The following is a 24,170-nucleotide window of genomic DNA, read 5'->3' as shown; positions in this document are numbered from 1 at the left end:
CTCTGTCAGATTTATTACAGAGGTCAAAGCCTTACATTGTTGAAAAGAGATGTGTTATAGCTTAACAAAGTGTAGTGCAAATGCTAACAGCTGGGGAAGAGGCAACCACAAAGGTGATGATTTGTCACTGCTTCCACTGTAAATCCCTGCTATCAGGGCATCTGCAGTGACTTGTTCGTGTTCTCCTGCTGCACTCAGAGAATCCAGCCAAGAAGGAAACAAGTTTTCTTCCAAAGAAGTAGCTGTACTGGGCTTTTAGAGCTCCCTGTACGGTCTAGGATAAATACACTTACACATCTAACACCTTCCTCCACCACTCCCAGACTTACCAGTCTGTCTCAAGATAGGTGAGAACGAGTAGCAAACACTGGTCAAACAACTGACACCCAGAGCAATTTTCTTTTCCTATCTAACACTTCCCACTGGGTTGCCATAAAATCTCAGTACTGACCTCTGGCATGCCACCAAAAGCTCCCTGAAGACACCATGAAGAGGGGGTACTTACTCCCAAAACTCTGTGACAGGAGAGGTGAAGTTAGTGGCATTCAGCGATATCCAAAGTGTTTTGTTCTTCCTGAGAGTGTCTTCCACGCAGGTCGGCGTGTTCCACTTCTGGTGGCAGTGTGCCCATGGCAGGACGCTCTGGAACGACTGGAACAGGTAGTAGAGTCCCCAGGCCAGGATCACGATGTAGTACACATTCAGAAGGGACACAATCACTATGGAAGCATAACCAATTCCTGGCAAGAAGGGGAGAGAAAAGAAAAATGTGCAGATGTGACAGATGTTGCACCTTGTGATGTCCTGGGGCTGGTGTCATTGCCACTGCATCATGGGGTTGTATCCTGCCCTACCCTACTGCTGATGGAAACTCAGCTCAACCACACATAAGCACAGACCTGACAGCATCTCTGGCACTCAGGGCTGAGTTTCTGGCTATGGTTTGCTGACACTGAGGGGAGGATTGCAGGATATCTACTCAATTTAACACTAACCCAGCTATTTCAAGTTTTAGTAGAGGGAAGTCAAGGCATCAGGCTTTGTTTGTTTGCTACACCATCTCACTTCTTAGGTACCTATGTGGGCAACCTCATTCTTGCCACACTGTCCCCCAAGCCAACTTTCCTAGCAGCAGCTCAGCTGGACAGCCCCTGCACCACTCAGTTATCAACTGGCTAGGCTAAGTCTATGTGGGGGAAAAAAAAAAGACATTTCTTGAATGAGTTAAAAAGGAATCAATGTGAAAGCTGTTGTTTCTGCCTCAATTTCACTTGTGCAAAGGAAGTATGGTATTTGTGGCTCTTATGGTTAACTGGATAAATCTCTGCTAACACAGTTTGCCAGTTATGAACCACAGGCAAAATAAAAATACTTCCTTCAAAAATTTAGAGCTGTCTCTTACAAGAACCTACAAGGCTCCCTTTAACATCACTCTGATGGATATTCCAGCACTTGGGGTACCTGCCTTATATTTTACAGTTTAAAACCTTGTTGCAGCACGAGTCTTTATCACCAGAGATTAATTTTATGTCAGATGGAAACAAGCAGAGCAAGTGCTATTTTTTCTGTACATCTGCATTTCTTTCAGCATGTACAGCTAGTCACATTAGCTACACTTTCTCTTTATGGATGCCTGGGAGATTGCTATTTAAACAAGGAACATTCCTTCTTCCTCCTCCTCAAAAAAAAAAAAAGTTTTCACAAAAGTGGGAGGAGGAGGAAGAAAATTAAGCTAAAGCAGCACAATTACATCAGCGTCAGCAGCATTGTGAGTACTAGGTGGGAGTGTGAGCCTCAGAGAAAACCCCCACTTCAGCTTGGGGTGACATAAGGGAAGAGAGATGCCTGGAACAGCAACAGTGGCAGAGCTAGAGACATGCCAGTGTGAAGCGCCCACTCTTTCCAAATGGGATTTGAACAGAGCCACACACATGTTTAGTGTAGTTATTCCAAGTGATTCTGCCTGTGCTGTCCAGCTGTAAAGGGCAATCTACACACAAGACAGGCATCCTCCACCATTTTTCTAACCTGTCTTTCATTTTTCCTTTTAGTTAACATCCAGAACAGCCTTCATACTGTCCCTGTGAGAAATGAGCAGGCAAAGGCCCTTCGATAATATCAGACCAACATTTGCCAGGACCTACTCAGTTATGACCAAAGCCCTGTTCCTGAATTCAACCAAAAAGTGCTGTTCATGTTTTGACTGTATCAGTAGCAGGGGGATGATGCCAATGGTAAGCTTTCACATGGAAGAGGGATTTTGATTTCCAGACCAAAATAACATTTCAAAGATGGTTTCATTAATGCCATCTAGCCTTCCAAGACAACACTTTCTATGATACCTGTAAACAAAATGTGCAATTGCCTTAAAAGGCATAATATGCAATTTCTTTCTTGGTTATCGACAGTTTTGCCAGTTAACAAGCTGATAGCATCAAAATCAATACCTCACTTTGTCCTTCAGACTCTCTGACTTCTACCTTTCCAGGAACCAATATCATACCCTTAATTACTAGAGCAAATAGATGAATTAATGGACATGAGGGGAATGGTGCTGCTACATATGGTTTACAGAGGTGTCTTTAAGCAGTAAGGCACAACAAGATGTACTTACCAGTGAAAATAGGGCAGATCTTTTCCCAGCATGTAATTCCACCTTCGGAGGTATACTGTCCTAGCACCACCTCCAGGAAAAACACGGGAAGACCTCCCCCAAACAGGAAAATGAAATAAGGTATAAGAAATGCACCTGTTGAGAAAATACAGCAGTACATAATGAGATTAAATGAATGAATTTACACAAGAGCATCTAAAAAGTGGCAACAGGCACATATAAACAAATAAACATATTTGATTATTTAATATCAGTATGAAATAATCTTATTCAGGGGTATTTTTGCTCATTTTCTCTGCAAAAAGGATGGGTATAGGCTGGAAAGGGCATTGTCTTACCTCTTTAAAGTGAATATCTGCAATAACAATGGCAGATTGTTAGGCACACAACAGTTTCACATGTCTCAGACTGCTCTTATTCTGAAATCCCCTGGTCTGAAATCCTACTGGTCTATATTAATAGTGTATCTTTTGGTTAAAAGTCAGACTCAGTTGCAGCAGAAATAAAAAAAGCAGGACAGGTTCAATAGCATAACATTTGAAATTGCTGCGATTTTCCCTAATAAAGTTTTAATTAAAACTACTCAATGATGAAACAATCTCTCCTGAAGACTGGTGAGGAAGGCAGAAAACAGATGTACGAACATTCTTCTTAAAAACTGGATGAAGGCAGCGAAAAACAGCGAGCATAGGGCAGACAGACTGATTCCTGAGCACGGAATAAGAACTCACCTCCGCCGTTTTTGTAGCAGAGATACGGGAACCGCCAGACGTTGCCTAAACCGATGAATCCACCCGCCACGGACAGCAGGAAGTCGATCTTGCTCGCCCACTTCTCCCGCTGGGGCGGCTTTCCCTCGGCCTCATCCTCAGGCCGCGTCCCCGGGCTCTTGCCGGGGGAAGGTTTGAGGATGTCCTTGTGGAAATCTTTCAAGCACTGAAGCTTTTCCTTTGTTGCCATATTTCTGCTTTCTACACGGAAAAAGAAAGAAAGAGAGGGGTTTATTAAGCAGACTTTTCTAGCAGAGCTCTCTTAACACTGCAAGAACTGTTTAGGCAAACTCGCTCCGTACAAAACGGGGCTGTTTATCAAGCTGAGGTAGGAAAATAGATCTGATGGCTTTGCTGACCAGGAGAGACAGAGCCCCCCTGACCGTGTGGTCGCCTCTCTGCAGCCAGAGCAGTGCAGGGCACTGCGAAGCTCTGTCACTGCTCACTGCTGACCTGCTGCCCACAGGGAAGGGGTGCCCCAGGAGTGCTTCCCGTGCCGGCTCCAGCATGTGGTGCTCCTGGACAAGTGTCTCATGCTGCTTCCACGCCCAAAATAAAGTACAAATCACTACATCTGGTTCCTTCTAAAACATTTATGTGAAATACAGAAAAGTAAATCTCACCTTTCCAGATAAAACCCATTCCTCTACTTTCCAATACTTGAGCGATCCTACATTATTTATTGCCTGCAATTTCCATTCCCTGAAGTACTATAAAGCTTTCAGAAAACTACATTCATAAAACGTGGAATGGAAAGTCATTTGTTCTTATCAACCTGCAGGAACTGAAGGAATCTTTTCAGTTTATTCCATTTTCATAACTGCACTGTTTTCCTTGACATCAATAAAGGGACAAAAATAAGTCTTTATATTAAATTATTGTGAAATGCACACCTATGCAATGGAACAGTGTGCTGAGAATGATGGCTCCTTAGTTAATTAAAAAGTCAGTGGCATGAGACATATTAAATCATAGATAGTTTAATAATTTATATATATAATTTATTATCAAAATCATAGGCATACAAAAATAATAAGAGAAAGAATTATTCTAACAAGTGCCTTTTTAACCAAGAATTTCTAATGAAAACAATTTAGGAGTAACCCAGAGCTTTTATGTTAACTGAGATCTCAGGCATATGTGGCCAGTTCATTCCCCACATAACTCAAATGACTTCAGCTGGATCTGACCAATTATTTTTGCATATTGTTTTGATACTGAAATTTTCACCAGAACCAGACAAACCAGCAAGTTTGTTCCAGACCACATCCATTCACTGCTTGCACATGTCATTAGGAGTGCACAATCATAAAAAAATCATGCTGCAGATTATCCTGTTTGATAGCTGCCAACCTTCCCCGTACCTGTGTGCTGGTTCTGATCTCTGACCTGATTGAGCTCGTGGCAGTGACCCGAAGATTGAGCTGACATTAGCTCTGCAGGAAGTTTTTAATCTGAACATGATTTTCAGATAGATATGCATCACTGTACCTGTAAATCTTTCCGTCCGCCGCGGAAAGTTTCAGAGGGCTAACACTGCCACAAACCACAGCAGCCCTGCTGGCACATTGGTGGCCTTTGCAAAGCAGGCACTGCGACAGCAGCTGCCTATCAGGCTGTGATCTAAAGAGGGACTTTAATCTCCGCAGTGTTAATCATTATGACTTTCTACTGGTTTTTAAACAAGGCCACTGGTGAGTGCCCTGGGTGACACGAGCACTGCAATACCTCGTGGTCAACAGCAGAGAGAGCTCACAGAAGGAGAAAGTGAATCGCAGGGTGATCGACCATCACCACTGCAGGGGGATGAAGGCAGGACATATTCCACTAAAATATCTCCTGTTGGTCACTGTTAGAGACATGGTATGAGATAAAGCAGTGCAGTAACAGAATAAAAATGGCAGGGCCACCTCTGTAACAGCCTTTAGGCACTTAGCTACTTTTGGGGCTTAATTCACAATAGCTAACTTGAGTTGAGTATCACAAATGGAGATTAATGGAGGTGCCTCTCAAAGGGACTCACAGCAGCCTTAACCTCCCTGAGACATCTGCACCTCACTCCAAGCCCCAAACAGGCACCATCCTGCATAAACCCCTGGAGTCATCTCTCGAGGGACAAAAAAATATAATAAGTGGATGCAACTGCTTTTCTTCAAAGAGATACCTACAAGCTGGTTGATGTCCTGCTCTCACTGCAACAGCTACCAGGCACGGAGAAAGCTCACTTTTGCTTTCTTTTGTTATTTGTGCTGCTTGAATCCCTATCTTTCATCTTGCAGAAGGATGTCATAACCATCAGGCAACAGGCTATTCTGGGCCTAGGAATGGAGGGCATTCACATCATCTCATGGAAGCTGCTCTTCACAGGGGTTATTGAAACACTCATCAACAGAGGGAGAAAGTGTGCAAAAGAGAGTCTCACAACTAGTGTTTAGGGTATGCTCTTATTTTTCACACAATTTTCGGGTGAACTGGTGGGAGAGCCATAAACCTGCTTAAGAGGGCACAGAAATATATAGATTTATAGATCCCTGAAGGATTAGGTTTGAAATAGGAGCTTAACTGCTCCCCATGGAGACTGATACTGGAAATACCCTGAAACAGAACACTGGGAACACAGGCTCCCCTTATGCAAAAAAAAAAACCCAAGGGGACTTGAAGTATTAGCCACCTCTAAGATTAAAAACTCTTCAGGATTGCAATTTTTTGCAGTCTACTTTTATCTCTTGACACAGAGTTCTTTATTTTTCTGCCAGCTCTAATCCTCTTGCCTGCAGATTTACTTTGACCCAGGTGTTAGTCAGCTCTACCCAGACTTTTGCAAGGCTGACCAGTTGATTGCATTCTGTAAACCCTGACTCTCCCTGGGACAAGGTGATCACCCTGTGGTTTGTCCCAATTACCTGCCCACAAAATGTGAAATGGTGCCTTTCCAGACTTCTTTATAACTGAGTGGAACTGCATTATAAAATGGGACTTCTAATTTATCTCAAGATATCCCAAATTAATGGCCGTGCTTGAAAACCTTATTAGTGAGCATAAATTTTGCTTCAGCCTTAGCTGGAGTGTGATGACTGGAGATCATGAGCTCTCCCTTAGCCCATGAACCCTCAAGGTCATGCCTGCTTTTGGGGTTGTTTCACTGTACGGGTGGTAGGAGATGAACCACCACAATGTCAATGCAAGTCACCAGCTCTCAACACTACCTATCCAAGGCTTGCACAAAATTAGTAACAGCCCAGCTTTACTGTGTATAGACTTGCTAAAATCCCAATTGTGTCTGGAGGGCCAGCAGCTGTGGCTGGCAGGCACGTACGGTCCACCAGTACCACAGGAATTGTCGCTAAGAGGCCACCTGGGACTGTGGTCCCAGCCCATGTCACGTTCAAGGGATGTCGGATTTATCCCCCTTTGCTGCCAACCATTGGTGTCCACCCAGCCATTCCCAATTACAGGAACTGTCTACAAAGGCTGCAAGGGTGGGGGGTACGGGCGATTCTCCCTGGCGAAGAAAAGCCAAGAAAAGTAAGTTTGTTTAGTGAAAGGCATTGTCTTTTTCCTTAATGGGGTTGGAGTTTCATTTCCTTTAGCTCTGTCCCACTGGGTGAGGTTAAAATGGCTCTTAAGGGAAATAGTCTGACAGAGATGCTGAAACAATATGTTGTCACCGCCCAGGTCAGAAGCAGAGAATAATAGGTTATTTTTACTGTATCACTTAGTGGGGATGGTATCCGAGATCTAAGTCCATCAGATTCCCCCAAGGAAATATATTGTGAGAAAATGCTCTTACAACCACATAGTCCAAAAGGACCGATCCAAGTCTGAGGCATATGTCTGCCTCCCGGAGACACACGTCTGCCTGCCAGGAGCCACATCTGACTGTGAGAGTACCCCCTCCAGGAAGCTTCAGATGGCCCCAGGAAGCTTTGGTTTCATCTGATGAACTTAATATGGATAAATAAAAAGCAGCAGTAAAGCCTGCTATTTATGGTGTGCCCCTAGGCTGAGCCCAGCCACACTGCAAGGAGATGATCCAAAAGCAAGGAGAGAAGAAATCCAGACAGGGCCAGGCCCAGAACTGCTCTCAGATACACTGGTACAACCCCTCAATAACTGAAAACGGAGTAATCAATTGTCAAATCGATGCTGGTAAAATATGGAAAAATAGAACAAGGGATCAAGCACAGGCACTTTGCACTTCTCAAGCATCTGGCTGCTGGTGTGGCCAGGAGACCCTTCCACAGAAGAGTCACGTTTCTGTCCCTTGCACAAATTTCCTCGGGTGAAATATCCTGCAAAAACCCAGGCTCTCTTGCTGGCCCCCATAACTGATCAGTTGTTGGTGCACAGGTGAAAATACCACAAGACCAGCCATAAGAGGAGCGCTTTCACAGCCAGCTTGGCTTGGGCCATCTCCTGGGCTACAGCTATTAGATATTCACATGTAGAGCCTGCACCTCAGATAACCCATACCCTTTAAAAAAATACTGGCATTGAAATGTAATCCCTCATAACATGAAAAAAAAAAGAGGGGTAGGGGAAGGGGGAGGCACTGCACAGAGGGGGCAGACAGTGAGCGATGCAGATGAGGGAAGGCCACCAGCACAGCCAGGACCTGCTGGTTGTCAGAACAGACACAAGTCCAGTACTGCTGAACCACTGACTTTTTTTGACAGACAACCCATGGATTATACATCTGAAAATACACTGTGTTCAGTTTTTGCTTTGGGATTACAGTAATGATCCTCTCCAAGCTTCTTATAGCTGGAGACAAGCGACCAATGCACAGCAACACCTTCCAGGGGGAGCCTTGAGGACAAATCCATTGTGGATGCTCATTTAATAGTTGCTAAAAATCAAATCTTTCAAACAGTGCTTTTCCAAATGCTGATGGAAATGGGAAAATCAAAGTCTGCCTGTACACACAGATATGTGTTTGTAAATATTTACACATGCTAAAATGCACGCCTTGTCTTGCATGTGAACATCAGAAACCACAGCAAAGCAGATACTTCTTTTTTAGCCAATGCATATAAACTTTGATTAAAGATTCAACATACTGAGTTGTTGACTAGAATGGGAACTGAAGGTGTTTTTTTCTAGCTTCTTCTTTTGGAAAACTAAAAGCAAAATACACATTCAGAGTGTCTCTGACCTTGATGGGAATGCTGCTTGCGCAATGACTGTATGGCTGTACCACTGATTTTATGGACTATTTTTGCAGTATGGTGTGTACCATCACTACTTCTGCTTTCAAGGACCCTTCTCTACTAAGTTCAGCCTGTGCAGACTGTATGTCTTGAGCTTCACAGTGCTCTCTCATCCTTTTCTGCCTCAATGACTTTTGAAAGTCATCAGTTTACCACATAATTAATTTTTCTAACCCTGTTTAAGCTCCCTTCCTCTTTAGACATTGCTATCGCTCTTATTTTTCTGTCATTTTTTATTTTGTATCCTGAAAATTGAAGTCAACATTCCTTTAAAGACTGAACTTTCCTAGAACTGCCAATCTATTTATGGATTGGCTCTTTTAAAAAATTATTATTTTACATTCACATTCATGAATATTTCAAAATTAGATGCCCTGATTGCTGGATCAGAGCTGGTCTTCAAATAAGCAGCTTCCACTTTCATTGAGAGCAATGGAAAAGCTGCTATTGATTTCAACAGTAGTAGGATCAGGTCCCAAATAAAACTGCATTTATTATGTTTGGCTCATTTCCTAGGATTACTTGGTACTTTGAAAGCTGTAATTCTTAATGCTGACAGTTCTCCTTCCCTCCCAGGGCAGTGTGGTTAAGCCAATCGATACATGATTAAAATAAACAGCCCCTTGATCAAACTTATGGCTTAAGTGCAAGTCTTTCGGATCTGGAGGAGAAAAAGCCTTTATGCCTGGCAGCCCTCAAGGCCCCGTCCCCGTATCCAACGAGCACCTGACTTCACTTATTGTCCCCAGTTCATATCCAAGTTCGTTCTGCTTCACTGAACAAGATACCTACATTTTCTGAAAAATAGTACCACTCCCTTTACTGCACACACTGCCTCTCTTCCTCTTAAAAAGTGCCTCTAAAAATTCCCTGAACTACAGCTCACTTTTATCTTTACTGGACTCCTCTTTTTCTGAATACTTTTCCCCGGTTTGGGTTGCTATTTAAACCCTAAAACCCATTTGTCCTTTCTTCTTTCTTGGTTTTCACTCCAACTTTCCCCATCTCCCTTCTTGCTTCTTCATCATTTCCTTTTCTTTCACTGTGATGCTTTTTTTAGTCTTCTAAGATTGACTGGAAAATTTGCTACTGAAAATTTTCTAGGAGCAAAATGAACTTCTTTATAAAGCTGAAGCCTACTCTGAAAGAAAAGTCCAGGGCTTAATGCAATTTCTTTTTCATCAGTTGTGGTCTGGACAAAAGGTATCTTTTTTCCCTACATGTTTTTTTTTCTTGCTGGTGTTTCCATTCATGCTCTTCAAATGCTTCAAATAGGCACCATGTCACACAACTGAGCTGTTATAAAATCCTGCATCTTTGCTCAGATTTCAGCAGCAGAAAATCTGCAGTCACATAATACTCTGGATGCTCATTTTGTTCTACTTATTTATGTCAAAGAACAAAGCAGTTACAACTAAACCCAGAACAGGAGGAAATGAAAAACTCCTTTTCCATTTTGTGGGGTGGAAAGGAGGAAAATGGATACCCACAAATTCCAATGGATTTCAGAGGGAACATGACCTTGACCCTCAACAGGGGCTGAAGCAAAGATGATGCTTCCCAGCCTCAGGGATGGAGCCTGATTCCTCAGGGAGATGGCACAGGGAAGTCATGGTAGTCAGTAAGGAAGAGCATGGGATGCAGTGAAGCAGAGGACTGGCACTGAGTCACACTGATTATGACTCTGTCCTAGGGAAATCCCCTGGGGGCACAGGGTCTCCTGTATCCCAGTGAGAAACCAAGTGTCCTGCCTGGAGAGCCATGGTCCTCCTGTTCTGAGCTCCTCAGAGAGGCAAACCAGGGGTTGCTTTTGCAAAGATAACCAAGGGGAAGGAGGGGGGATTGGCAGTGGCAGAGAGACTGAGTGGAAACTGCTCGATGTGCTTTGCATATTGTAGTGGTATTTACACACAGGACAACAACCAGTTAAAACTTGGGTTTGTTCACATGAAGCCAACTGCTGACCCAAATTAATGCCTCTGGGTGTGCCAGCTCACAGCCTCCTGACTGTCAACAGGCTGGAAAGAAGCACCAGCTTCCCACTGCCATCCCCGCCTGCTCCCTCTGCTCTACCAGCTCTCCCGCCGTGGAAGTGGAAAACCATTACTTTACTGGGTGACACCACCTCTTGTGGCCTTTGTCCTCAAGCGAGGGCCCTTAGCAAAATGCATTCTATCCACGTGGTGTAGCAAGCTGATGGCATTCCGAGCAAGATGGGCATTGTTGAAGGAGATTCAACAAACTGTGTGCATCCTCAACTCTTCAGCCTCCTTGTACCCTGCAGTTATACACTTTTTGAGCAAATGAACAAGCATTGTTGTATTTTGCTTTAAATTCTGAGGGTCTGCTGTTGAATGGATTGCAATTCTCTATCAAGTTCTGGTGTCAATTAAATTAGTTTTATTGCCACAAATAAACCACACCAAAATCAATTCAAGGATGTCCTTCATCCTGCTATTAAAAAAGGCAAACCCCGTAAAGCTCACAAAGCGTATGAACTCAAATGGTCAGTGGTGTGCCCTGTGCCTATTGAATTTTTTGCATGTGATTAATAGTGTATTGATCCTATGTGACACTTCGGCAAGGCACTTACAACACATGATAATGTCAGACAGCAATTTCCATGCTACGATAACAGAGCACTGCCCCAGCAGAGGGAAGAGAAACAATAAAGCAGCCATTTAGCAAGGCAAATGTACAATAAAACATATGAATTCTTATTTTAAAGAAATTTTTTCTTGGGATAAATAATTTCACCCTCACCTGTTTTTTCTTTCACTCTAATTCTAAATTTAGCCTTAAATTAACTGAGTTTACCAATGCTAATGTTCAGGGCTTTCTCCCAATTGAGGATTACTGTACTTTTTCATTATGTTTTCTAACTAAGTAAAAAACAGATGGATGTGTAAGATTACACGTTTTTGGAAAAACAAGTAGAGTTTTCTATACCCAGCCATGACTTTGATCAGCTGTTGCCATACCTGCCTAGGCCACCTCCACAAAAAGCCAGAGTTGTGTTTTTACTGCCTCTATCCATTCATCTTAAACAATAACTGAGGACAGATTTCTATCCCACCTGTGGCAGCTGTTTAAACATGTCATACAGTACCTTACTCCCAGAAATCTAGATCCTCACACTATCAGTGGAAAGGAATAATCTTTTCTTCTTTGTTCCTGCGCCCCATCTGCCTAACACCTGATTTTTTTTTTTTTGTTTTTTTTCTAGAATACATAAATGGAAAGAAGAGTTGTGCAACACGGCACCGTGGGTGGAAAGCAGCCAGCCAACCTGTACCAGGAAAAGAGCTATTACATGCACGCGATCCGCAGTGTTAGTCCCATTACAGGGCTATAAAACCTGAGCAGGTTACAAAGCCCTGAGGGCTGGGCCATGAGTACTAAAAGTTAATGGTGAGAGTGAGGTACTTTTGATTTTAGCCTTGACTTCTCCTCCATGCTGGCAGTAAATATCAGCAAAAATATGACTCAGTGACAGAAATGAGCTGTAATCTTTTAAGAAGTGCAGCAACAACCCTTTGCTGATGAACCAGGGTGACTGGGGTGCTTGGCCAGAGCACCTCTGCTCACAGGCCTTCAGCCACAGAAATTTCCTAAGCACCCTGAGGTTTACTTTACTGTTGTTGTTTTCTTTCCTTCAAGAAAAAAAAAAAAAAAAAAGGAACAAAAACCTTAGGCGCATGAAGTTTCGCACAGGAAATGAAATTGAAACCACTGACATGGCAGTGCAGCAGCACGGGGGGGTCTGCAGGGGATGTGCAAAAAGAAGAAGTGGCAAAGCTGGTGAACAAACTCAGGGAGAGCACAACTTTGCAAAACAGGTTGGTGAAACATAGACTTTCACACACACAAAAAAGTGAAGCTCTGTAGACACTATGAAATTTATTTGCTCTCCTACAGCTGGCGCCAGGTGCTGGCTTGCACGGCCGGACAATGGCATGTTTTGTTTAATCCCAGAACAGCCTTGGCTCTGTCTCCAGCTGCAGCCCTGTCCTCTCAACTTCCCTGGCTGCCCAGAGCCACTCATTGTGCTCCTGGAGGGCAATTGAGAAGGAATACCACTATGTCCTACAGGCCTTGTAATGGGGATGATTTGATCAAAAAAATCACTAATTTGATCACTTGGCCATCTGCTTTGAAGTTCTGAGTTGCGAGCAGAACCTTTGGTATTGACCACTAAACCACTGTGCTTTTAAACACTGCGTGATTCAGACTGATTCCCAACCAGAGGTGTATTTTCAGTTCAGTTTTGCCATGGGTCTCTGACATCAGCTTTCACAGAGCGGGAGCTGTGCTCGTTTTTATGTCAAGAGATATGAAAACCAAACAGCACCAGAACAAATACTTCATTTTTCCAAGGAAACCAACACATAAACCACTTCTGCATACCATGGTCTGCAAAGAGCAAAGCACACACCAAGCAGCAACAAAACCCTGAGCTCACACACTACCTGGACAAAAGCCCCACAGAATTCACCCTGGAATTGCTGACTCCAAAGGAAATTTTATTACAGCAAAGGCAGACTCCAACACAAGAAACAAGTATATTCAGTCCCACCTTTATATCAGGGTCAATCCCACATGCTGCAGGTACTTGTTTACTTGTTTTTCTGCTGGCTTTTGCAGGCAAGCTTCCCCAAATACAGCACAACAATATGTGAACAGCCTGAGTATTTTTCTCCATCTCTTATCTTTTCAAACAAATGCCAGTTGATGGTTTCATTGCAGGTTGCTTTTATAGTCCTAGCCTGACTACTGTAAACTGAACTTCCTCCTGTTACCAGCTGAGGATTTTCTCGGTGCAATTTCATCTCAGCGAACACACTTACATAAGATACCAACACGGCACATTAACCTTTAGTATCTACAGCTGTCTTCATCATGACTACAATTGTTTTCACCATTTGGTTTTCTTATGCAAAAGCTAATAATAGACAGGTGGGAAATTGTTTGCAGTTCCACTATAAACAATAGGCACCTGACAAACAGCTGAGATAGCAACAAAAACACTTCACATACAAATTAATGGTAGAAAGTGAGAGAGTTCCTTGGTTGAATTGTCTGAATTTTTGCAGGTGACTTGGTACAAGAGCTACATGAACTTGTGATAGCTTTACAGAAATCTAGGAGAAAGGAGAAACCTAGGTGATTCAAAGTCAGATGTACTGCTTGAAATTCCACATTTGGATACCACCTGCCCATGACATTTGACTTGTAACGTATTGCTTGTGTACTGCACAAAGGGCGGACGAGAAAGGAACTTCAACCCTACTGAGCAACAGTATTTTCCATTACTATATTCCCTCTACATGGCTCAACACCCTTTTTGCACTTGAAAGAGCAGTACTCTGCATCTTTTGAGGAGGATGAGTTATGAGGTGAGAGTATCTGTGCGGTTACAGAAAAGGGAGGGCAGCAATGAAAGGTTGTCTGTCCTGTCAAAACTTGATTTTAGAATCCTGCCTTGTATAAAAGGGGACATCAAAAGCTTTTGGTTGCCCATATTTAGTCTTTCCTCAATCCACTATGGCAGCCCCATTTGTAAACTTTACTTTTGATAGAGCCTGATGGGAAATCAGGTGTTTGGATAAGTAATATACTTCTTGTTCATAAAGTAGAGAGAAGGAGAAAAAGCACTTTAACTTGTCAGATTTGAAAGAGCAACCCTATGAAACCCTATGAAATATTCCTGTTTCTTTTTTTCCCAGCAAGGGAGTTTTTGAGGGTTTTTTCCCCCCCTAGAATAGCTACATCATTGTTGAAAATCCCCTAGGCTGATACGGTCAATCTGAATGTAATCTTGCTTTCTCTCAGCACAATTAAAATAACATTGTTCTGATGAAGGACATTTTTTTGGCTAACATATGGGCCTACCATGAAAATTTGCTACCCGATGGAGCTTGCAGATGCCCCTGTGCATGTCCCAGCTCTCTGGCAGACAGCTGCAGGGCTGGGAGGGCCTTGAGCTGAGGAGCAGATGCTCTGTGCAGCATTAACTCCCTGACGTGGTTACGGCTGCATGAGGAAACCAGCACGTAATGGCCCAGTGAGGGCAGTTGGTGACTCACTAAAGCCTAAATTCCCCAAAGCTCTCTTCAAGGCTGCTAGAGAATGAGATTTGTCACTGAAAAGGAAAAAAAAATAACGTGGTATTTACTTTTTAAATACTTATCATCCTGATATAATTATTCATCAAACTCTTCAATTGATAACTTCAATTGGAACTTACTGAAGATTTGAAGAGAACTCAAGTGAAATCCTGTTACAAATTCCAAATAATTCCAGATACCCAAATTTCACCTACTGATCTCACTTGAGGTCACCATTTACATCTTGATATTGTTCCTATGTGAGTAAACCCACTGTCCCCTCACGAGGTCTCTCCTGGTCTATGCAGGTAGGAATGAGAGTGACAATGACAGGGAGCGAGGAGTTAATGACATGCACAGCACTATGGCTGAATCAGTACAGGAACTGGGTATTAAACAGAACCATAAAGTAATTCAGGTTAAAAGAGATTTCTGGAGATCATATAGCCCAGCCTCCTGCTCAAAGAAAGGCCAATATCAAAATTATACTGGCTTGCTGATAGCCTTATCTGGTTAAGCTCTGACCAAGAGTGGAGACTGTACAATCCCTGTGCAATTTGTCCCACTGCTTCACTGTGTTCAGCATGAACATTTATTCCATATAAACAATCTGAATGTCTCTATCAGATAAAGGAGGAAGAGGAGGAAAAAAAGGGAAAAGAGGATTGATAAAAAATGACAAGATGATACCAAATGGAAGGCTCACTCCTCACTCTTCTGGCACTGCACACATACAATACAAGCAGTTGGAAAGCAAAAGATACTGAGGAGGTGTGCTGTGAGTGACAAATGGGTAAGCTCCAGGTTAAGTACAAAATAAGCAAGTCCCTGGTGGCAGCATATCAGACAATACCCATTTTATTGTCAGAGTAAAACATATTCCTTTAAGAAAACCAAACAAAAAGCCCTACTGAGTTCTTCAGTGCATGCCAAGCAATTATTGCTTTCCACAATGTGTCCTGTGACTCACTGTGCCACAATGAACTGGCATATGGTGCTCATTCAGGGTATATAACTCACACATTAGCTCTGAAGAGCTAATAGTCACTTGGACTCTAGTTAATGTTGGGGGTTTTTAATTTCCCTATGGCAATGCAATAAATGTCATGCTTATTATTGTATTATTATTATTTTTTAAAAAATATGTTTTTAGTGGCAGGCAAGTGTCATTAATGCCTCAAATCTCTCATATGCAAGGAAAATCAATTCAGACAAACTCTGGCATGCGAAAGCATATAAATAATTGTTAAATACTACCTGTGGTCTTCTGGGTCCAGATTTGACTGATGCCAAGAGCAATCAACTCCTTTTTGGCTGCAAAGGATAGGAGGGCACTCAATACCTTGCAGAAGGCACTCAGTACCTGGCAAAAATCAAGCTTTCTGTGTGCCAGCTCCCCATGAAAGAGCAAACCTTGAAGCACGTGCAACAGAAAAGGCTCCCCTCTCTTGCAAGGGAAGGCAACCTCCTAGAGAGACACAGAGCCAGCTCTCTGTAGGGTGTCAAATACTCTTCTGGGCTGGAAAAGGGGCACTTTCTCTTATCAAAGGAGACATAAAAAGTAACAAAGCATTTCTCTTTCAGTAAGTCTGCCCAAGAGCAGTAGACTAGAAATCCAGTTTTTATCATGAAGAAAACATCAGAGATGCTTAAAAGCAGGGACTGAGTAGTGGCAGAACAAACTGTGTGATTACAAGAAAATTCTTCTCCTGTAATCAAGATGCTGTAAATGAGCCCAGGCTGCACCCTGACTTGTGAGTACAATCAAGAGAACATGGCTTCAGGTGGAGCTTTCCACCACACTCACATGATTTCATTGGAGTAAGAATCCTGTAGAGGTAAGGTCTATTTAACACTTGTATGCATTTGGCAAAAGTACACCAAAGCCAGTGCTATTCATTAGCAAAAGTGGATCAGAAAGATGGAAGTGGATAATTGGGATTTTGTCCACGTAGGGACTCAGAGCTACAGCAGAAGTGCAATGGGGTTGAAGGTCAGCAGGGGTGATTCCTGAAAAAGGGGGTCTGACTTCTGTCATAATTTACACGATAAAGCAATAGTAATGCTACTGTATTCAACAAAACCATGCTGGAATAAATCAGTTGAGAATTATGTCCTGAATTTTTATGTCTTTGAGCTAATTTCATAGGTATCAAACAACACTAACATCTCAAATGTGACTTGGAAGGAAAAAAAAACACTTCAGCCTACAGCTCTACTGCTCCTGATCCCCAAGGACTCAGTTATTCCCTTGGTGGTCTCCTGTATAGCCCAAATGCAATCATTACCAATACAGATAATTTTTCCTGTGTTTTTGGTTTACAAAACGTAAATTTAGATTGTGTGGTCTCAGCTATTTTCTTCAGTATTTAACACAACAGTGATGGAAGAGTATGTCCATGACCTTACCATGAATGGCCATGGGGAATAAGACCTGCTCTGCCTATTTCCTCACCTTGAATCTCCTGAACTGTTTAATTATATGGGAGATAACTGAAATTGTGCCTGAACCAAGACTCCCAGCATTTGACCTGCACCTTTATTTCTACCCCATAGATTCTTTGCTAGTGGTCACAATATATTCCCCATCTCCTCATTAATATCTTTGATTTATTAAAATATTTGTTGCATCTCACTCAGCTACCTTCCTCTAGGAATGTATTTGAAAAGGGGCAAAAGTACATAAAAATTAAGTAGAGCTCAGGCCTTTTTCCAATCAAAAGTCATATTAATCTATGCAGAAATGTCAAAGTGTTCATTTCACCCAAGGAGATAAACCAGCATTTAGGTAATAACCACCTTCTCCTCAATGCAAAGACCTTCTGCCAGAGAAGGAAAGGCTGCCCTTGTCCAGATCTCAAATGTTCATTCTCTTGTTGGCTAATTCATGACAGTGTTAGCTAGATTTTTATTATAGAGTATTATTTGTAGCTGCTGTTTTCATGAAGCAGCTGTAATAAACAAGTGGGATTTATGTTCCTTTTTAAATGCTTGAAATAATTAACTCTGTTAAATTTAGACTCTGAAAAAAATGTACTGATTTTTCTATTTTTCAATAGATACAGAAGCTACAAAGCAATCTAGCACCACCAGTCAGGCCTGGGTCAGAATAGTATGCATGCCATATAGCAGCCAAAATGTGTTTCAGATGAGGAAATAATCTAAGTTCTCCAAACAACCTTTTAAAAGTAAATGATGGTTGTGCTGAATGAAATGTTTTAACAACTGCACTGTGTGCTATTTTTCTCCAGCCTAAATGCAGACAGGACTTTGTTTTATTCCTGTTCTGGTCTGTACAGGTGCAAATGGGCCCTCGGGATGTGGATCACACTGGTGAGCTCAATTGAAAGCGGGATCAATATCGAGACCCAGATCCAGACCAGAATTTTGCAGCTGCTTCCTACCTTGATTTATGCTGCATCTAAAAGCCCTGACCCATGCCAGACACTCAGATACCAAACTCAGAGCTTGTGGTTTGCCCTCATCTCTGCATCATTTACTTTTTCCACTCATTGCCCCTCAACCACAGCTTGCTGTATTGACAGTCCAGACACTTATTTGGAATAAGTAAACACGGTGCCCTCTCCAACCCAATTTGGCCATTTCACAGCTGGTGCTGCACTTCAGAGCCTGATCCAACAAACCTGCTTCATGACAGCACTGAACAAACATCCTCTAAAAAGCTTTCCACTCATAGTTGGGGTTTTTTCGGTTGGTTGGTTGGTCAGTTCTGTGACTCATCAGCCTTACAGTATTTTTCTTGGTGCAGGTGCCACCACCTCAGCTGTTCAGGTTTCCTCAGTGCAGTGGGAAAGACAAGATGAAATTCCAGGGGCCAGGACAGAACTCAGCCTTAACAGCTGTGCAAGGGAGGACTAAAGTCCAGCAAACCTTCAGCTGACTACAACCTCAGGAGAGGTGAGGAAAAGATGATCTGCTGTGGGAAAGACCACATCATGCCGTGCATAGAAGAGGTACAGAAACAATATACTTATTGTATAATGAGGAGAGGTAAAAAATTAAGACAAGGAGAAGGCTAAACCTGTCAGTTCTTACGAACTTTTTTAACTAGAGGATGGATAATTAGGGAAGGTATACAAATAAGAATCATGAAGCTGGGAAAGGAATCTGGACTAACATGCAAAAGGCAGCTGTAATAGGTATCAAAATATTAAAAATTTAAGTATTTTTTTCTATATAGAGTAAAATAGTAACAACTTCTACGTAAATGATAAAATCCCAGGGCATTAAAATAAATAAGTGCATACTGTTTCAAAATATTCCTGGATAAAATAAGTGGCATGCAATGGGATGGGGATTTAGTGTTAGGAAGTATAAAGCCCAACATCCCAGGAGAGCAGTGACATTGCCTGAGGAGCAGCTAGCAAAGCCATGAATCCAAGAAGGACCTAAAGGTGATTCCAGGTAAGATTAGCCAAGTAATAGAGTTTCTCTGTGTGATGCTACTGAGTGATGCAGAAGGGTCAAAGGCTAAGCTACTTCTGGATGTGGGCATGGGAAGGGATGATATGGAAATCTAAAGCATAATGCTGTGTCAAAACAGCCACAGTGAACAAATTATGAGTTGTTCAAGTCTCCACATATTAGAAAGGAGATAGAGAAATTAAGGGAAATACAAATAAGGACAATAAAAGTGATCTAAGGAGAGAGTAAGAGAGCTAAAATTAATATGTTCTATAAATGAGAAGACTCCTGGGCTGAGATCCAGCTATAAATACCTTCCAGGTACTGTGTGTAGAGGAAGGTAATTAATCTAGCTCAAAAGATAGTAGGACAAGAAGCAATTGCTTGAATTTAGGAATGGAAAAATTCAGGATATATAATAAGAAAAATTTGTTTGAAGAGACACCTCTGCTCAACAAGGCAGATTCCCAAGGTGAGAGATAAGGCACACTTACTGTATGCAGTCCAGAACATTGTATAAGGATGGGGCTCTGGGAAGTTTTGCCATCACAACTTTCTACTATCCAAAAAGATCACCACAGTCCAGCTTACTGATCTTTTCGTTGCATTCTTTTATGGGTTATCTTCAAGACTGCTTCTCTATTTTTAAAAAACCCAAAACAACAGCCATCCTATATATCCAGGAAGTGAGAATACATCTACACCAGAGCTCAGAGCTGAGGGTGTGCAGCACCTCAATGTGCACGACAGGGAATGGCAAACCTCTCTGTCTCTCTTCTGGCTATGTGCTGGTATGGGCAATGTGAGTCTGTTGGGTGCTGGGCCTAAGAGTGTCAGCAAGAACAAAAACACTGACCCAGATCTCAGATTATTCTGAGTATCTCAACACTGAGGTCAAAGGCCCCAGAGCTCAGATTATTCTGAGTATCTCGACACTGAGGTCAAAGACCAAAGTGGGAACTACCTCTTATGATACTCATGGTCTTCCTCAGCCTTGCATTAAGACATCCTGCATGGAAGCTTTCAATGTCACTGCATAAATTATGTACTTTGATTTTTGATTAGCTGAAAACCAATGCTAGCAGTATTTAACAACTCTCAGGAGCTCTAAATATAAAATAAAGAATAAAATAAAATAAAATCCCCAAAACATTTGCAACAGACCTTACAATTTTCAATGACAAACGGGTACACACAAATGTGAGGAATATAAAACCCAAGTACCCTTAATACCCTCCCTTAAACAAATCCCATCCCAACTGCACTCACCAATCGGGACTTCTGTCCCCTCCTCAATGTAGATGGGCAGTGGTGATTCCTCCATAGGATGAGGCACTGATGGAAAGTAATGAATTGTGGTAGTATTTGTCGCAAAGTGACTAAAATAAGATGGTCCCTTTCTTATCATTACAACTACATATGGCTGGTTGCTATCACAAAGAGCCCTTTCTCAAAGTGGTCACCTCCTGTCACAGAGACTGGCCCAAGTCATGGCCTGAGGGGTTAATCCCCACCGAGCATTCACTGCCACAGGAGTCAACCCCCTTGGAACCAGGCCTGGGAGAGATCACTGTCCTGGATGCTTCACCATCCTGCCGTTCACTATAACCTCACTACTCCCATCCCTGGAGTTTAACTCGCTTTTGGAAACTCACATCGTTGTAGAAGCCAAGGGAAGCCAATGCACAGACAGGCACAAATAGAGTTATTGAGTCAAAGTCATAATATTTCATGCACAGAACCAGAGGAGAGAGGCTCTGGTGCTCAAAGCTTGCCGTTAGCTGTTGAAAAGCCACAGCAGGTGACGGAAGGCTGCACTGCAAATGGCTTCTGGACCACTGACTTTTCATTACTCATTTTAGAGTGCATGTACTGGACTTAGGGATTCTTCTTTGGGATACTGCAATGTCCAAGCAAAACTCTCCAAATCTGCACTGCGTGGTTATTCTGCAGCTTCCAGACACCGTGCCATCACTGCTGTAGGGTTCGTCTGTTTGGGTTCTCCTCTATTTGGGAGCTTCTTCCATTAAAGGTGTTTTTGCTGCACCATTTCCCACTTATAATCTCTGGGAAGCATATGCTTCACAGGATTTTCAAGAGATCTGAATTTCTTACTCTAGAATGAAATAATAATGAGCTACAAATGTTGAAAATGTTCATACTCAAAATCCTTCTGGATTTTTTCCTTCTCTGTTACCTTTTAAAAATGATGATGTACCATCTCAAAGATACAAAGACTTCATCTAGTCTCACCTAGGATTCCCAGCAGCAGGGAAGGAGGATTCTTTAATCCTTTGTGGGGTATCCTTCACTTATTACCGGATTTTTTTTGGTTTTGGAATTTTTTGGTTTTGGATTTTTTTTTTGAAAGATTGTCTTATCCATAAAACCAGCCAAAGAACACTTGTGGTTTAAAGCTATTAAATAAAGCATCTAACAATGTTTCTGCTAGGAACACAACCAGAATAAAGAGTGTTTTCAACAGATGCTTGACTAGTAATGGGCATAATATAAACCCCACGCTGGTGCTTTGCAGGATGCAAAGGGCTGCCAGCTCCTGCCCTTCTGTCAGCCCACCCCTGGCTCACGTGGAAGATGAAGGGAAGCACGGGGGAGACGAAGAGCAGAACACGGTTGCCTACACAACTACTGTTCAAGCCACAGAAATCATGGTCTACCGGGACGCCTTGCGCAAGCCACTTTTATCTAGAAGCTGAACTAACATTCCAGCTCAACAATAGCAAAAAAACATTTGTTACCACACGGCATTTTGCTACATATTAACCAGCAAGTTGCTACGCAAGCATAATGGAGTGCTGCAATTCCGAGATATATGTTGTTAAAAAAAAAAAAAAAATTGACTTATGGGAAATCAGCCTGAGGTGAGTGCTCGTGGGCTTGCCATGCCACTGGACACAGTACATGCTTGGAAGTTATGCAAAGCAGGCCCTGCATTGGGAACAATGCAGTCATTTTCCTTGCTAAGCTAATTTTGCATAAAGGCAATGAGAGTCTTCATCTATGCAGCCCCTTAAAACATTTAATCAGATTTATTTACTAGGAAGAAATACCAGAGCAGAGCTTCTTATACTACTCAACAGTTTTCAAAGCTGAGATATGCAAAAAAAAACAGGTCACTAGATGGGGTGGAAAAAAACCTGTTGTGTTTTTATGACATGCAGCTTTCTCAGTCCCACGAAAAATACTTTAACAGGCTCCCCCAGACCGAGAGCTAGGCTGGAGCCAAATGCTTTCACAAAACATTTGCAACAGTATTCACCAATGGTTGGTGGCATCTACTCTTACTTTAATGGGCATCACCATAGATTGTAGAGAAGGCCTGAAATACCTACAGGCGATTTGAGGCCAGGTACACGTACACACACTCTCTCTTACCCACACAGACACATGCACACATTTGCACACGTGCACACAACAAATGGCTCTATGGGCAGAACTTGGATTCTGTAGGATCCAAGGCAGAAAGGCTGACTTTTGTCACAGGGTTTGAGGATCAAGGACTCTGGGGTGCTAAATCAAGCTCTCACTTATGTATCTCCTCTGCCTTGGGCAAACCATTTTAACATTATCCCTCCAGGATTTACACACCAACTTTACGGGCATGCTGTTTAAATGTCTGCAAAGTGCTTTGCAACCTTTTCTAAATTCTGTGGTGATACACACAGAAGAACTGCACAGACAGATTTAAGATATCAGTTGCTGAGCATTATCGCTGTAGAACTACAGCCTATTTTTACATGCTCTATACTTGGTTTCTACAAACAGATGGTAAGTGTTAAGTATTTGAATGTTTTAATGAGCTTTTTAAGCCTTTTGTAATTTCATAAACAAGCATAAATAACACTTACATGAAGAAGAGTCTCTGCTGAATGTATTTTCTTTTCCTGTTTGGAAAAAAAAAAAAAGAGAAAAAGAAAAGGGAAAAATATTTTAAAGGAAAAAAAATGCGTCCAGCAAGATAAGTCAGACAGGTTTTGATGTTATAATGCACTGCGTTTTCTGATTTCATCAGTAAAAACTTTTATTTGAAGAACACTAGGACACTCAATGTAGACTCAATGCCAAAACAAGAGATCATTTCTTGTTTCATCCTATGTAGAATGTCACAGGAGATATGACTATATCCATCTAAATAGTGGAAAATTACACTGCAGCAGTGAAATAAAATACAAATGCCATGTGATCTGGATCAAAAAAATTAAAAATAACAGAATTTTAATACATTTCAGCTCAGAGAAAACCCCATGGCTCAGTGTTTGCGTTGTTCTCCTACCTATGGACATGGGACCTACACCAACACCCTGAAGCAGGGCCCTCCTGCTGCATTTTGGCACAGCAGGGTTGCTTTTCCATGCCAGTGCTCAAGCACTGGCTGCATTCAAACCCAGGCTGGGTAGCCACAGCAGCGAAGGCGTCCTTCGAGGCTGTGACAATTCTGAGTAATAGATAACCACAAGAGGAAACCCAGCAACTGCTAGAATGTGGAACCTTCCCTACAGGCCTTAACAGCCACCTCCTGCACCCATGGGGCTGCCACCCACCCCAGGCTTGGTGCCATTTGATTCACACTCCCCTTCCACCAGCCGGGCTGGTGGGTTCGGTGGATGCTCTTGGAACAGGGTTTAGGGATGGCACTAAATGGCTTTTTGCTGGTGTAAATCTGGACACATTGGAAAAAAAGAGACTGACAGAAATACAGAAATACAGAAGATGCTGTAGGACACCAGCCATGGTTTCAGAGTCGTGGACTGGCAACACAGCAGCCCTTCCAACAGCAGGTTTTTGGGGGAAAAAGGACAGTAAAGAGTAGCATGTTAAATTAATTTCTCCTATATTACCTTGTGTCAATATTAGCTACTATGTAAGCAATTTAAAGGGCTTTTTCTGAAGTTTACATGCCTTGGGATGACACTCAGCTCACACCAATCAATTAAATCCATGGCACTACAACAGCTGAGGATTCAAGTAAATAGGCATGTATGGAAGAAATTCAACAAATATTTAATCATTGCATTTTCATCCA

The 24,170-nt window shown here is 42.3% G+C and overlaps 1 protein-coding gene across 10 annotated transcripts in view; it reads right to left on the bottom strand.

Annotated features, from left to right (window-relative positions):
- The window catches only part of SLC6A6 (solute carrier family 6 member 6), a 57,952-nt gene that overhangs the window by 30,401 nt on the left and 3,381 nt on the right, over positions 1-24,170 (bottom strand). For 2 of the 10 annotated variants that reach the window (XM_069028297.1, XM_069028289.1), the window contains exons 2-7: positions 22,996-23,031; positions 20,396-20,461; positions 15,959-16,015; positions 3,346-3,585; positions 2,615-2,749; positions 506-740 (exon numbers count right to left, since the gene is read on the bottom strand). In XM_069028297.1, coding sequence (XP_068884398.1) covers positions 506-740; positions 2,615-2,749; positions 3,346-3,585; positions 15,959-16,015; positions 20,396-20,450 — 722 coding nt within the window. In that variant the 5' untranslated portion in view covers positions 20,451-20,461; positions 22,996-23,031. Of the gene's footprint in view, positions 1-505; positions 741-2,614; positions 2,750-3,345; positions 3,586-13,170; positions 14,611-15,958; positions 16,016-20,395; positions 20,462-22,995; positions 23,032-24,170 lie in introns of those variants that run through there. The other 8 variants (XM_069028298.1, XM_069028291.1, XM_069028293.1 and 5 more) reach the window with 5 other exon arrangements.

This window comes from Aphelocoma coerulescens, chromosome 12 (assembly GCF_041296385.1).
Source record: "Aphelocoma coerulescens isolate FSJ_1873_10779 chromosome 12, UR_Acoe_1.0, whole genome shotgun sequence".
NCBI classification, from domain to species: domain Eukaryota; kingdom Metazoa; phylum Chordata; class Aves; order Passeriformes; family Corvidae; genus Aphelocoma; species Aphelocoma coerulescens.
This window is presented reverse-complemented; position numbering and strand designations above follow the sequence as displayed.